At 35.8% G+C, this 13394-nt stretch overlaps 1 protein-coding gene across 1 annotated transcript in view; it reads left to right on the plus strand.

The window, feature by feature from the left end:
* The window catches only part of LOC127852333 (DNA mismatch repair protein Msh2-like), a 38688-nt gene extending 26809 nt beyond the window's left edge, over positions 1 to 11879 (plus strand). Inside the window, exons 17-25 of the mRNA XM_052386271.1 lie at positions 1302 to 1427; positions 3364 to 3459; positions 4019 to 4083; positions 4396 to 4563; positions 5152 to 5243; positions 8419 to 8573; positions 9660 to 9727; positions 10456 to 10569; positions 11240 to 11879. Of these exons, the coding sequence (XP_052242231.1) occupies positions 1302 to 1427; positions 3364 to 3459; positions 4019 to 4083; positions 4396 to 4563; positions 5152 to 5243; positions 8419 to 8573; positions 9660 to 9727; positions 10456 to 10569; positions 11240 to 11401 (1046 nt within the window). The 3' untranslated portion in view covers positions 11402 to 11879. The remainder of the gene's footprint in view (positions 1 to 1301; positions 1428 to 3363; positions 3460 to 4018; positions 4084 to 4395; positions 4564 to 5151; positions 5244 to 8418; positions 8574 to 9659; positions 9728 to 10455; positions 10570 to 11239) is intronic.
* Positions 11880 to 13394: the final 1515 nt, after the last annotated feature.

A 13394-nucleotide genomic window follows, 5' to 3' on the forward strand; every position in this document is an offset into this window, starting at 1 on the left:
ATGAAATGTATTCATGAACAAATTGGTAAAAAAATTTTTTTGTTATTTAATATTTATCATTCAGGTTCTCTATGCAAAATGGTAAGAAGTAGTTTTTGTCCTGTAGTATTTAGATACTCTACTTACTGAAAGTTTTCGGACACTCTTAATTGTTGAACACCCCTGTTATTAGCAAAAAGAATCTTAATTTTCCAACAATTTATTTTACAATGCTGAATTACCAAAACTCTTATCTGATGACACTTCAATCATGCGTTTTTTCAACCGCAATAAGGTCATAAACCTGGCAGACGAATGCCTTAAATCAATAGGCAATTACATTTGTGATATTGGGTGAATACTTATGTATACAGGAAGTTGACATCGTTTCACCCAACAGCTGTAAGTGAAACATCTATTAAAGTAATTTATACTATACGGCATGGTATTTTACAATCATGTGCTACTATTCCTTGAAACAATTTGGGCTCATTTCCTGCCCATTTTCGATCATCGAAGCAATATTGATTTATAGTGTCTCTGAATTTGTAAACTACTTCGTGATTTTTGGATATGATTTTTTTTTAAGTGTCCGAAAACTGAGTCATAACAGGAAGGATACTGGTCAGCATTGATAGGTTTCAAACTTTGGCTATCTTAAAATGTCTATCCATGAAAGTCAGAAGGTCTTACCAGTATATGTAAATAGAGGGCTGATAAACCCGTCTGGCTCTCAACCGATGATTGCCCCATGAATGCCAGAAGTTTTTATCAGCATATGTTCAAAAAAGGCTGATAAGTCCTACTGGCTCTCAATTGATAATTGTACCATGAATGCCAGGAGGTCCTATCAGCATATATACAAAGAAGACTTATAAGCCCTTCTGGCCCTCAACTGTCCACGACTGATAATATAAACATTTACATACTTTTCATATTTTGGAGCCCTGCAACATTTACCTATTATGGCTATGAGTGTATGAATGTATGACTGATGAATTGTTAGATGAGATTACATGAGCCTCTTTCTGGGATAACTGAGCTTAATTCTCGTGCTTAAAGCCTCATCCCAGATAAGCCTGTGAAGGCCACCCAGGCTAATCAGGGACAACACTTTCTGCTTTTATGGAATTTTTCCTTTAAAGAAAGTCTCTTTTGAACAAAAATCCACTAAAGGCAGGAAAGTGTCAGTCCCTGATTACCCTGTGTGGACTGCACAGGCTAATCTGGGAAGACACTTAACTCACATGCATTTAGCCCAGATATCCCAGACCAAGGCTCATAGTCATCCACATTTATCCATGTGATATTTTTCTGCTCAGCTGGCTACGTGGAGCCGATGTTGGTTATGAATGACATTCTCGCCCAACTGGACGTTCTGGTCAGCTTTGCCCAGATTTCCACGTGTGCCCCGATACCCTATGTGAGACCGGTCATCAGGGAGAAAGGTGGGTGGTTCATTTACTAAGAGTGTTGTCCTGCCTTAACCAATATTTATACTGGCATCACCTTGGATGTCTGTGCCTCGGTATATAGACACAAATTGGTCCCCAGGCATTCTTCTACACTCTTCAATAATAAAACATACAAATTTGCAGGTATTTAAATACAGCCACTTGACGTAAAAAATAATCTTTAATGATAGATATAATAATTGATTTTTCCTGCTAAAAATTTCAATGGGCAAAATTTCAGACCTCTGTGCAGACATGACACATTTTTATATAAGAGTTGTGTAGTACCCTCTGGTCCAAGGGGAGTATCCAAGGGGATTCAAGACCTCTTGTTTGCTTGGGTAAGCAGCCTGATTTGCGCTTCATAAATGTTGAATTGGGAAAATAAGCGTGATAAACCATGATATTGGGAAAAATAGTGCGATAAACCATGAAATTGGGAAAAATTAAGCATTATAAATATGATTATAAGTAACAGAATTAAAATTGTTTTCAAGTGCATGTTCAGGGGTTTTTCTATCCATTTTGGGAAAAGGAGTCTGGTCTATTGGGATTGTTTTAAATGATAAAAATGGCAAATTTGGGAATTATTTATGGACAAAAAGGACTAAATTAAAGTTATATTTTTATTAGGACGTTTAAATAAAAAGTTGAGATCTAGAGTTAAGAAATCAAGTCATTAGAGACTTTTTACTTAAAAAAAAAGAATAAAAAAGAAAGAAAAAAAGATCGGCCTTTTTTGGGAAATTTTGGTCAGCTTTTTGGGGAAAAACGTCGATTTTTAGCTCGACTATTATATATGAAATATATATAGTAGAGCTATCCTACTCACCCCGGCGTCGGCTTCTGCGTGCAAATGTTAAAGTTTTCGTATTACCCCAAATATTTTATTTGTCCCTTGACACATTGCTTTCATATTTTGCATACTTGTTAACCAACATCACCCCAACCTATAAACAAGAGCAGACAACTATATCAAGCATTTTGTCATAATTATTGCCCCTGTTATACTTAGAATATGCATATTATTGATAAATCTATGTTAAAGTTTGCGTACTACCCCAAATAGTTCCTATATCCTTTGACATATTGCTTTTATATGTTGCATACTTACCAACATGACCCCAACCTATAAACAAGAGCAGACCACTGTATCAAGCATTTTTACATACATTGTAATTATGGCCCCTTTTACACTTAGATAATTGAGCATTTTGCTTAAATTGCCATAACTTCTTTATGATCACATTTTATTATTACTTTGACAAAACAACACTTATCTGAATACCACAATGGATTCCACCCAAACAATACCCCATGCCCCTACCCAGAATTCCTTCCCCCCCCCCAACCTCCCCCCCAACCTCCCCCCCCCTCCCCCCTAATTTTTTTTAACATAATCTAATAAATTACCCACCCCACATTATACCCCCCTCTCACCCCCCACCCCCTACCCCTCCAATTTTTTTTTAAACATCATCTAATAAATTACCACACCCCACATTATAACCCCCCTCTCACCCCCACCCCACCCACCCCCAATGTTTTTTTTAACATCATCTAATTAATTACCTCACCCCACATTATACCCCCCTCTCACCCCCCCTCAATTTTTTTTTTTTTTTTTTTTAAACATCATCTAATAAATTACCACACCCCACATTATACCCCCCTCTCACCCCCCCCCCCCTCCCCAAATTTTTTTTTTATTGAATAAGAACAATTTCCCCATGATGGCTTGCGTTATAATGTCAAGCACTCGAATAGTCAAGCGCGCTGTCCTCTGACAGCTCTTGTTGCGATTGGGAAGCAGCCGAAAATCTGCTGTAATTTTTAGCAAAAAAAAATCACTGATGTTATAATGTTATTCAGAGGACCCAGATTGCTTGTCCCTGTTTCAGGCTCAGGAGTGATTTTGTCCCTGTTTCAGGCTCAGGAGTGATCCGATTGATGGAGGCCCGGCATCCATGCCTAGAGATGCAGGATGATATTGCATTCATCCCCAACGATGTCTCATTTCAGAGAGGTATAAGAGAGGGGGGTAAAAAGAATCTCTATAACAAATAGGTAAGGCATCTGGGTGAAAAAGGGGCTCCTTCAGAGAGAATAGGGATGTAGGTGAAATAAGGGGCTCCTTTTACAGAGGTGAGGGATAGGGGTGAAACAGGGGGACACAAGGAGCCAAAAAAAAAAACAATACAAAAAACAGTTATACCTTTGCTTGCTGGACTCTGCTTTTCACCAAAACTAAGCATTTCAGGCCATGGCTGCTTATACAAAAAATGGATGATATTTAACATTGAAATAGATGTATTTCTTTATAATAAAAAAAAATACATGAAATATTACAATTCTACAATTTGCCGCACAGACAGGTACATGGATACTGTACATTTAACAATATAAAAACTTATTGAAACCTGTTATAATTCTCTTGTTTGCTTTTATTAGCTTTTGGGTTTCTAAAACAAATCATGCAAAAACAGAAAATTTCATCACACGTTAAAATAATAAAAAGAAAATACTTATTATCTTTTTACATGTATCCAGAAGAAGATTTTTACATGTGCTGGCTGTTATTTCAGATAGAGAAATGTTTCACATCATTACTGGCCCAAACATGGGAGGAAAGTCAACCTACATTCGCTCAGTAAGTACATTATAAATTTTTTTAAATATAAAATTGAACAATTTATTTGTAGAGCACAATTACATTAATTCACCAGTAAATACTTGTCAGTCAGGGCTAGAGTTCAACCTTTTGTAACTAATAGCAGGTCCTGGGTGCAGAATCTTATCAACTTGCTAAAATTCTTAAGACAAAACAAGATCTGACAACAGAATCGCTGAGCCATCTATGATAGTTTGTAATTTTGATTTATTAATTAATGATTTACCAGAGTAAAAAAGAACTTTATTAAATTTTAAAATCGATCAAAAGAATAATTCCTTCCCCCATCAGGTGGGAGTGATAGTATTGATGGCCCAGCTCGGCTGCTATGTGCCCTGTAGTGAGGCAGAGATCACAATAGTTGACAGCGTGCTAGCCAGGGTGGGGGCCGGGGACAGCCAGCTCAAGGGAGTCTCCACGTTCATGGCAGAGATGCTGGAAACGGCCGCCATTCTCAGAGTACCTGTTTTGTATTTATTTTAGCTCGATTGCATCAAAACCCTAAGGCATATTGAGACGCTCTCGAGTCCGTATCCTGGGTAGAACTAGTATTTGGTATGTTTGGGGAGATCCTAAGAACGCTCCCACATGTGACCAGATGGTCTCTAGGCGAACAAAATAACCACTATAACACAGGGATAATTAAAGAGTTTGTGTTTGAGGTTAAAGTTAGCCAGATATTGGGTTATAAGTTAAGCACTTAAAGATCACTGAAAAATGTTGTGCTACAAATTGCATCTACAGTCATTTAAAGCATGTTTCAATACAAGAAATGGACTTTCATACAAGCAACATTTTTCTGCTGATCTTTGTTTATATTTGTTCCAAATCAGTTTCGCCCACAATGATTTGTTCATACATTATACATTAAACATACGTTTTTAAACACTTCTTTCAATAGTGATTAACATTTTTACCTATGATTAGTGCTCAGGTCAGCTATTCTTCATATTAAATTGCCTATATGTATTATGACTTCTTGACATGTCAGCCAGATGCCAAGTCAGGGAGTACCCATTCCCTCATTATCAAATATTGTATTTTCAGTCGGCCACTGACAATTCTCTCATAATCATAGATGAACTCGGCAGAGGTACTTCAACCTATGATGGCTTTGGATTGGCCTGGGCAATTTCTGAGTAGGTTATTGCTGTTTTACACAAATACTACCACAAGTGACCATTTAAAATAGATCATATTAATAACTATCATTGTAGTAACATTCTGGTTTATACATGATATTTAAAGACTATAGTTTTTATTGAATATTTACAAAAAAGGCAATAAGATATATTTTATCATGACTTAATGACATGGTGCATATAGATTCACCCTTTGTCTGTTTTTACATCCGTGTGTCGCTCTGTTTTGTGTTGTGCGTAACTCAAATACATTGGTGCTACAGGATTGAAATTTTGCAAATATACTAATCAGCATATTAAGTTACTTCATATTTTCGTTCAGATATTTTTGACAACATGAGTCATGGCCTTCTTTAAGCAGAAAATGCCATTTTTAACAAAAGTATTCGCTGAAAGAGGGCTGAACATGCACACCTTCATATTTTAGTTCACAGGTTTTTAGAGTTATGGGCCCCTTTTATACAAAAATATGTTTTAACCAAGTTATGTGTAACTCAAAAAGATTTCTCTTAGTCGATTGAAACATTACAAACATATTAACCATCATATGAAGGTGCACAATTTCTTACTTTCGCTGGCAGATTTTGCACAGGGCTCTATTTTTATGCCCCCAGTAGGGTGGCATATAGCAGTTGAACTGTCCGTCAGTCAGTTTGTCAGTATGTGTGTATGTCAGTATGCCAGTATGTGTATAATGTCAGTCTGTCCTTACGTCCGAAAAAAACTTTAACATTGGCCATAACTTTTTCACTATTGAAAATAGCAACTTGATATTTGGCATGCATGTGTATCTCATGGAGCTGAACATTTTGAGTGGTGAAAGGTGAAGGTTAAGGTCTCCTTCAAGGTCAAATATATGGCGTCTGTCCGTCCGAAAACTTTAACATTGGTCATAACTTTTTCAATAATGAAGATAGCAACTTCGTCTTGATATTTGGCACGCATGTGTATCTCATGAAGCTGCACATTTTGAGTGGTGGAAGTTCAAGGTCAAGGTCATCCTTCAAGGTCAAAGGTAAAAAAAAATAAAATTTCAAAGCGGCGTTCTCATGGAGCTGCACATTTTGAGTGTTGGAAGTTCAAGGTCAAGGTCATCCTTCAAGGTCAAAGGTTAAAAAATAAAACAAAATCAAAAAGGCGTTCTCATGAAGCTGCACACTTTTGAGTGGTGAAAGGTCAAGGTCATCCTTCAAGGTCAAAAAATAAATAATTTCAAAGCGGCGTTCTCATGAAGTTGCACATTTTGAGTGGTGGAAGTTCAAGGTCAAGGTCATCCTTCAAGGCCAAAGGTAAAAAAATATTATTTTTTTTCAAAGTGGCGCAATAGGGGGCATTGTGTTTCTGACAAACACATCTCTTGTTAGCAATACACTGCAACTCCAATATATCACGGTCCGTTATATCGCGTTGTCCAATATATCGCGAATCGGCTATGGCTCCCAAAAATCTGACGAGCATAATCATTAAATAAAATGTTTTTATCTGAGAATTTGATGCATTAAAATCCGTTTCAAGCAAGTATTTTTCCCTTTTTTTCACCAACTTTAATCCAACAGTCATAATCCAGTTTTGACCAGATTGTTTGCTTACATTGTACATCACATTAACACCTGTGTACTGCGATAAACAAAAGACCCATTTGTCAAACATGACAGGTCATTTCGGGTGTTACATTTCTCTATTGAATTTGCTTTGAACTGCCGAAACGCACCAGTGCACACATGAAGGTGTACACAATTATAACAGTAAATGTCACAAGTCAATACTGACCTATCTCAACAATCTGTGTGCGTTAGATACAGTATACAATATAGATCAGTTAGTCACAATGCTCTACTATTAAACCCCATGCTGTGCATGCTTTTCATGAGCAATGAATGACGTCATTTTGTACATTGGTCTAATTTGTGCATGCTTTCTTGAACAATAAAACTCGGCAATGTTTTTCGGATTAAAAATTTAATTATACGCATTTGAAAATACTCACATGGAATAATGTTTTGTGTTATACCAATTAATGACATATGGATATAACACAAACTTGAATAAGGTTGGTAAAAAGCGTGTTTTGAGATTGCATAATGATGCTAATGTATACATATACATGCATAAATAAACTGACAATTTATATCGCGCGCCGGATATATCACGGTCGCGATCTTTGGACCCCTTCAACCGCGATATATTGGAGTTGCAGTGTAAATTACACGTTTTAACTTGCGTCCCGTGTAACTTCAAAGTAATTTTGATAGAGGGCTGACACTTTACAAACAAAGCAACCAGGATCCTCCATAATTTGAATGGAATGTTCCTACACAATCAGAGTTGTGGTCCCTTTTTAAGATTGATTTTTCAATGTTATACTTCCGTGTCCTGTAACTCAAAAAAGTCTTGCTTCTAGAAGGCAAAAACTTAACAATCAAACATAATAAACAGCATTTGAAGTTGTGCACCTCCATATATTGGTTTATATGTTTTCAACACTAATGGACACACATTGTGTGGCAAAAAATGCATTTTTTAGAAACTTTTGTCTCTCGAAAAGTATTGCTGCCATAGGGCATAAGGGCTGAACTTAATAAAACACTTTAACCAGCCTTTGAACATCAGCACCTCTATAAAACCTCCAGTTATTTTTGATACAAGTGGAATTTACAATTAGAAGCCAATTTAATGGCATTTGTGTCATTTTCATGTTTGTTAAAAAAGTAGAAATTGTGATCCTTTTACTAACAAAATAATTTCTGTCATTTTTTAGCTCGTTGTTTTTGGAGAAAACCCGAGGTATTGTCATAGCCAGCTCGTCTTGTTGTCCGCCAACATCGTGCTAAAACCTTGACAATTTGCTTTAAAATCAAAGTGCTTCCACGTAAAACATTGAAACTTCAAGCTTTCATTTATTGAAACTGCACCGGCAGCCGAGCGTTGGCACCCGTTATGCGGTGCTCTTGTTTAGTTACCGGTATAGAAGTTTTTATATTGTAAAGAATATACTATTCCATAAATTTACATAATAAATCTGAAAAGCGTAAGTATACATGAAATAACACGCACAAAAAATACACTTTATAATATGTTTATTGAATGATAAATAACTTGTTGGTTATTTACCTGTATTCCACTCATGCTCACGAATAAATTGCAATACACCAGACATTGGTTACCTCCCTAGACACATTGCCACGAAGCTGAACTCGTTCTGTCTGTTTGCGACTCACTTCCATGAGCTCACGGCCCTAGCTGACAAGGTGCCCACTGTGAACAATCTCCATGTGACCGCTCTGACCTCCAACAACACGTTGACGCTCCTGTACAAAGTGAAACCAGGTAAAATAGGCACTTTGTAAACTTGTTTGTTAGGTTGTTTAATTGGGGTTTTTGGTGTATCAAAATTATTCATTATTTGACAGCGGTCAATTACCGGTAACGTTCTCCCAGTAGAATTTTGTATTACCAATCCCCATACAAGTTATGTGACTGGGTTGGGGACTTAATGATATTTGATCAACGGAAAAAAACTATTGATTTCTCTGTTTTGTTTTACGAAGGATGTGAAGTTAATTAAGCGGCTAATGAACATGTTCACAGCTGAAATGTTAAATCAAAATTCATCTACTCAATCATAGAAGAGTAACTGCCAGTCAATTGTATTTATAATATAAACTGGGGGAAAGCCTCCAAAAAATACACATGCAGTATTTGTAGCAAAATGTGACTATTTGCTAGATACTTGTTGAGTAAATTTGCAGGAAAACAAATTTGATTTACAGGCATGTTTGAAAATAAACCTGTATTAATCTTCTTCTTTAAGGCTGTTATCCTTATAATGGCTAAAGACTGTTTTGATACGTTTAAACATAGAAATGTCCATAAGTTAAAATTTAAATTCTGTCCGTTTAATATCCCAAATATATGTGGCGCAAGAGCTGAACTTGTTTGTGTACATTTTTGTTAAATGATCAGCACTCTCGGAAAATGTGGCTTAATGCGTGAGTGTAAAATGTTGCACCAGATTAGCCTTTGCAGTCTGCACTGGCTTAACAGGGACGACACATACTATTTATGGTATTTTTCATTTAAGAGGTATTTCCTCAGTGAAAATCCAGTTAAGGCAGAAAGTGTAGTCCCTTATAACTAGGCTGTTTGACCAGTATTTGATTACGTGTTTGACCAGTATTTGATAACGTGTTTGACCAGTATTTGATAAGGTGTTTGACCAGTATTTGATAACGTGTTTGACCAGTATTTGATAAGGTGTTTGACCAGTATTTGATAACGTAGTTGACCAGTATTTGATAACGTGTTTGACCAGTATTTGATAACGTGTTTGACCAGTATTTGATAACATGTTTGACCAGTATTTGAAAACGTGTTTGACCAGTATTTGATAACGCTGAGCTTTTTTACCTGCAGGTGTTTGTGACCAGAGTTTTGGAATCCATGTGGCAGAGCTGGCACATTTCCCCAAGCATGTAGTCGAGGTAGGCACCAGAGCTCATATTTATTGACAGTACAATACGACTTTACTTTGTAGAACATAATTTATTTTTTGTGTTAAAAATACTTTGAATGGAAATGGACATGTAACAGGCTGGATGAAAAAGGATTTTCATTACCATATGATATTTATTCAAAATCTATTAAAACCACAGATGATCCAATAATGATGACATTGTAGCAATTTCCTTGTGGTTATATGTGTTCCCAGTTTGGTCCTAAAGCGACTGTTTCGTCTCAATTGTTCTGTTGATCATCACGCAACTTCTTCGTCCTACATGTTCTGTTTTGTCTAAAATGGACTGTTTTGTATAAGTGGTTTGTTTGATCCTTGCTTAACTGTTTAGTCCTCAATGGACTGATTTTTTTCCCAATGGACTGATTTTGCTTACTAGACTGTTTGGTTCTTATTGGGCTGTTATGATCTCCACTGGACAGTTAACCCTTTGAGCGCTGGAACCGGATTTTGAAGGCCTTTGCAAACAGTTTGGATCCAGATGAGACGCCACAGAACGTGGCGTCTCATCAGGATCCAAACTGTTTGCTATTCTGATAGTATTCTTGGAAAAAAAAATCAAAGAAAATGCTAATTTTAGAAATTTAGCAGACAACATTTTAGCAGACGACAAATTTCCCAGCATGCAAAGGGTTAAGTCCTCACTGGACTGTTTGGTGCTAACTGGACTGTTTGATCCAACTTGACTGGTTTCAGTTTGCACGTGAAAAGGCATGTGAGCTGGAGGACTATCAGTCTATCAGTCTGTCTGGCACTGGAATGGAGGGGGAGGATGAACCCGCGGTGAAGAAACGAAAACTGGTGAAACAGGTCAGAACTTATATGGGAATCTGTGGATTGGTTTATTGTGCCAGTTGGAACTTTATCAGTTCTTAATGCAGTGGTAGTATTATCAAAATCTTAGGTACTTAAGTACAAATATAAGATCATATTTTCTATGAAAGTTCTAAGCCTCTTAAATGCCATAAAATGATTAAAAAATTCAGATCGTATTTTTATGCAATTTTGTAAACAACTGGATAAAAAGTATAAACTATTTGAGCACAATTATAAAGTTGAAACATTTGACTGTAAAAAGATGTCTAGAAAAAATAGCCATTATAATGTGCTTACAGAAAAAAAGAAGAAAATGTTGCACAAAAATACTTTTTGTGCATATGCTGAAATTTGCTCTAGTCATAGTGTTCCAAGTTGAACTTAACTTGTGCATACGTTTAATGTAAACATTAAATATTGGAATCTTGTTAAGTTAATTGCATACATGAATATTCCATAAATTCAATGTGTCATCATTTACCTAGTGTAAAATGATCAAATGTATAAATGTATGACACATTTCATGTTTGTACTTTATGCTTATGGAGTATCAGGTCAATGTTGGCGAGATATGTCTCAAATTGTATTGAAATTTCATGCCAATGATGCATGTGGGGAAACCATTTCAGCTTTCAGTTATAGGTAATTTTTTCTATGTCTTCAGGAAGGAGAACAACTCATTGCAGACTTTTTAGCCAAGGTGAAAGCACTTCCAGTGGACAAGCTGACAGACAAAGAACTTGAAGAGAAAGTAGAAAGTTTTAAGAAGGAAATCAAGGCCAAGAAGAATTCTTACATCGAGGATATTTTGGCACGAAAGTCTTGAGTGTGTTATATGTATATGTTGACAATACAAACAGTACTATATTGTTTCTTTATATGGATGTCGTTAACAATAGGCAGGGCTTGCATTGATTTAAGAAAAACCAGTTTGGCTGCTGGCTTGAAATGATCAGTTGAAATTCAGGGTTTACAACTGAAGGACACAGACATTTGCACATTCTGCGTGTTTATTAACTTTAATGAAAATTTTATGTTTTGTTATAAAATGATATACAATTTTCAAAACAGCTCCAATAGAATGGAAATGTTTTTTGTGCATTTGATATTGTCATTCTATAATCATTTGCATCAACATCATTAAAAGCCGAATCCTTATTGTCGTAAAAAAAAAAGAAATAGCATACAAAATGGACCTTTTTCCGTTTCTGATTTCTTCATTTCAAATAGTTTTTTGCATGTAGGCAAATATTCTGTGTTGAACTGTAGGTCTTGTTTGACTGAAATAAATATCTACAAAATCATGTTACGAAGTGAGCTGATAATGTTGCACAAGAATGTACAGACAATAGTGGAGATAACATATGGCAATAGTCACCACATGTATATGTATGCTTCATGAGTATGCATCTCCTTCAAAACAAGCCAACAAATCTCAATTGTCCAAGCGAGATAATTCTTGTTAATAGTAGAAGAAAATTCCAGTGGAACATTTTCATTAAAAATATTTGTCTACAGAAAAATTCACAGAATGCTATTTTTAGTTTACCTGAAGACATAAAACTTGCACACAACTGGACGGTTGTGCAAATCTGTATATTAACACTGGCAACTTTTAAACAATGAGCCGTAATTTCTTGCATTAGACATATGTAGCATAACAGATTTATTGCTCATAAAATAATTTAAACTATAAAACTAAATATACACTACATAGCATTTGAGCATTGTTATAGCAGAGCGCACAGAGCTGCACTATTTATCAACACACACATGGCATTGTTTTACTATGGCTAATTACCAGTGGCTTAAATAAAACTAAGCAAAACATTAGAAAATTAGTTAATTAAATTTCTACATGACAAATGTTCTTTTTAAAATGGAAGGTTTTTCATAAAATTTTGAGGATCGTCAGTTCAGAAATTATTGCTTTTTTAGCTGAACCAGTAAGCTCAAAACCTTTTATCAGTTAAAAATGCAAACATACATGTACACAACATTGTCAATGTTGCAATACAAATTAAAACAAGATGTGTTTGTGAAACACTATGTCCCCCCATATCTTTGACCTTGAAGGATGACCTTGACATTTCACCACTCAAAATGTGCAGCTCCATGAGATACACATGCATGCCAAATATCAAGTTGCTATCTTAAATATTGCAAAAGTTGTGACAAATGTTAAAGTTTGATGCAAACCAAAAAACCAACAGACAGGGTAAAAACAATATGCCTGGGGGACATAAAATTTGACATGCAATTCTGAAATTTAAGCACTATTATAAGTACCATACTTGTGAAGATGTGCCAAATTCAGCTACATATGTCTAGTAAATTACTCTGATGTTAAAGGCTATAATCCTGCATTAAAAACAATTTAATTAGCACCCACTTAATTGATTTGTATGTAAATCATGTTAAGTGCATTAACAGTAAAAAATGGACGTTGTTGTTTTCCATCAATCAAAATGTTTCGGAACACTGTTAATGAGGATAAACATAGAACATTAAATGACAGTTAATTTCAAATAACTAAACACTTCTTTTTATGCTCCCCCAAAAAAAATTTTGGGGGGAGCATATAGTCCCCGCTTCGTCTGTCTGTGTGTCCGTCTGTCTGTGCACAATTTTTGTCTGGGCTATTTCTCAGCAACTAATGACAGGAATTCAATGAAACTTTATGGGAAGCTTCACTACCAAGAGGAGATGTGCATATTATCAGCGGGTTCTGGTCGGATGATTTTTCACAGAGTTATGGCCCTTTGTAATTTTCCATCAACTGTACATATAGTGCAATTCTTGTCCGGGCTATTTCTCAG

The sequence above is a fragment of the Dreissena polymorpha genome, chromosome 12 (assembly GCF_020536995.1).
Source record: "Dreissena polymorpha isolate Duluth1 chromosome 12, UMN_Dpol_1.0, whole genome shotgun sequence".
NCBI classification, from domain to species: domain Eukaryota; kingdom Metazoa; phylum Mollusca; class Bivalvia; order Myida; family Dreissenidae; genus Dreissena; species Dreissena polymorpha.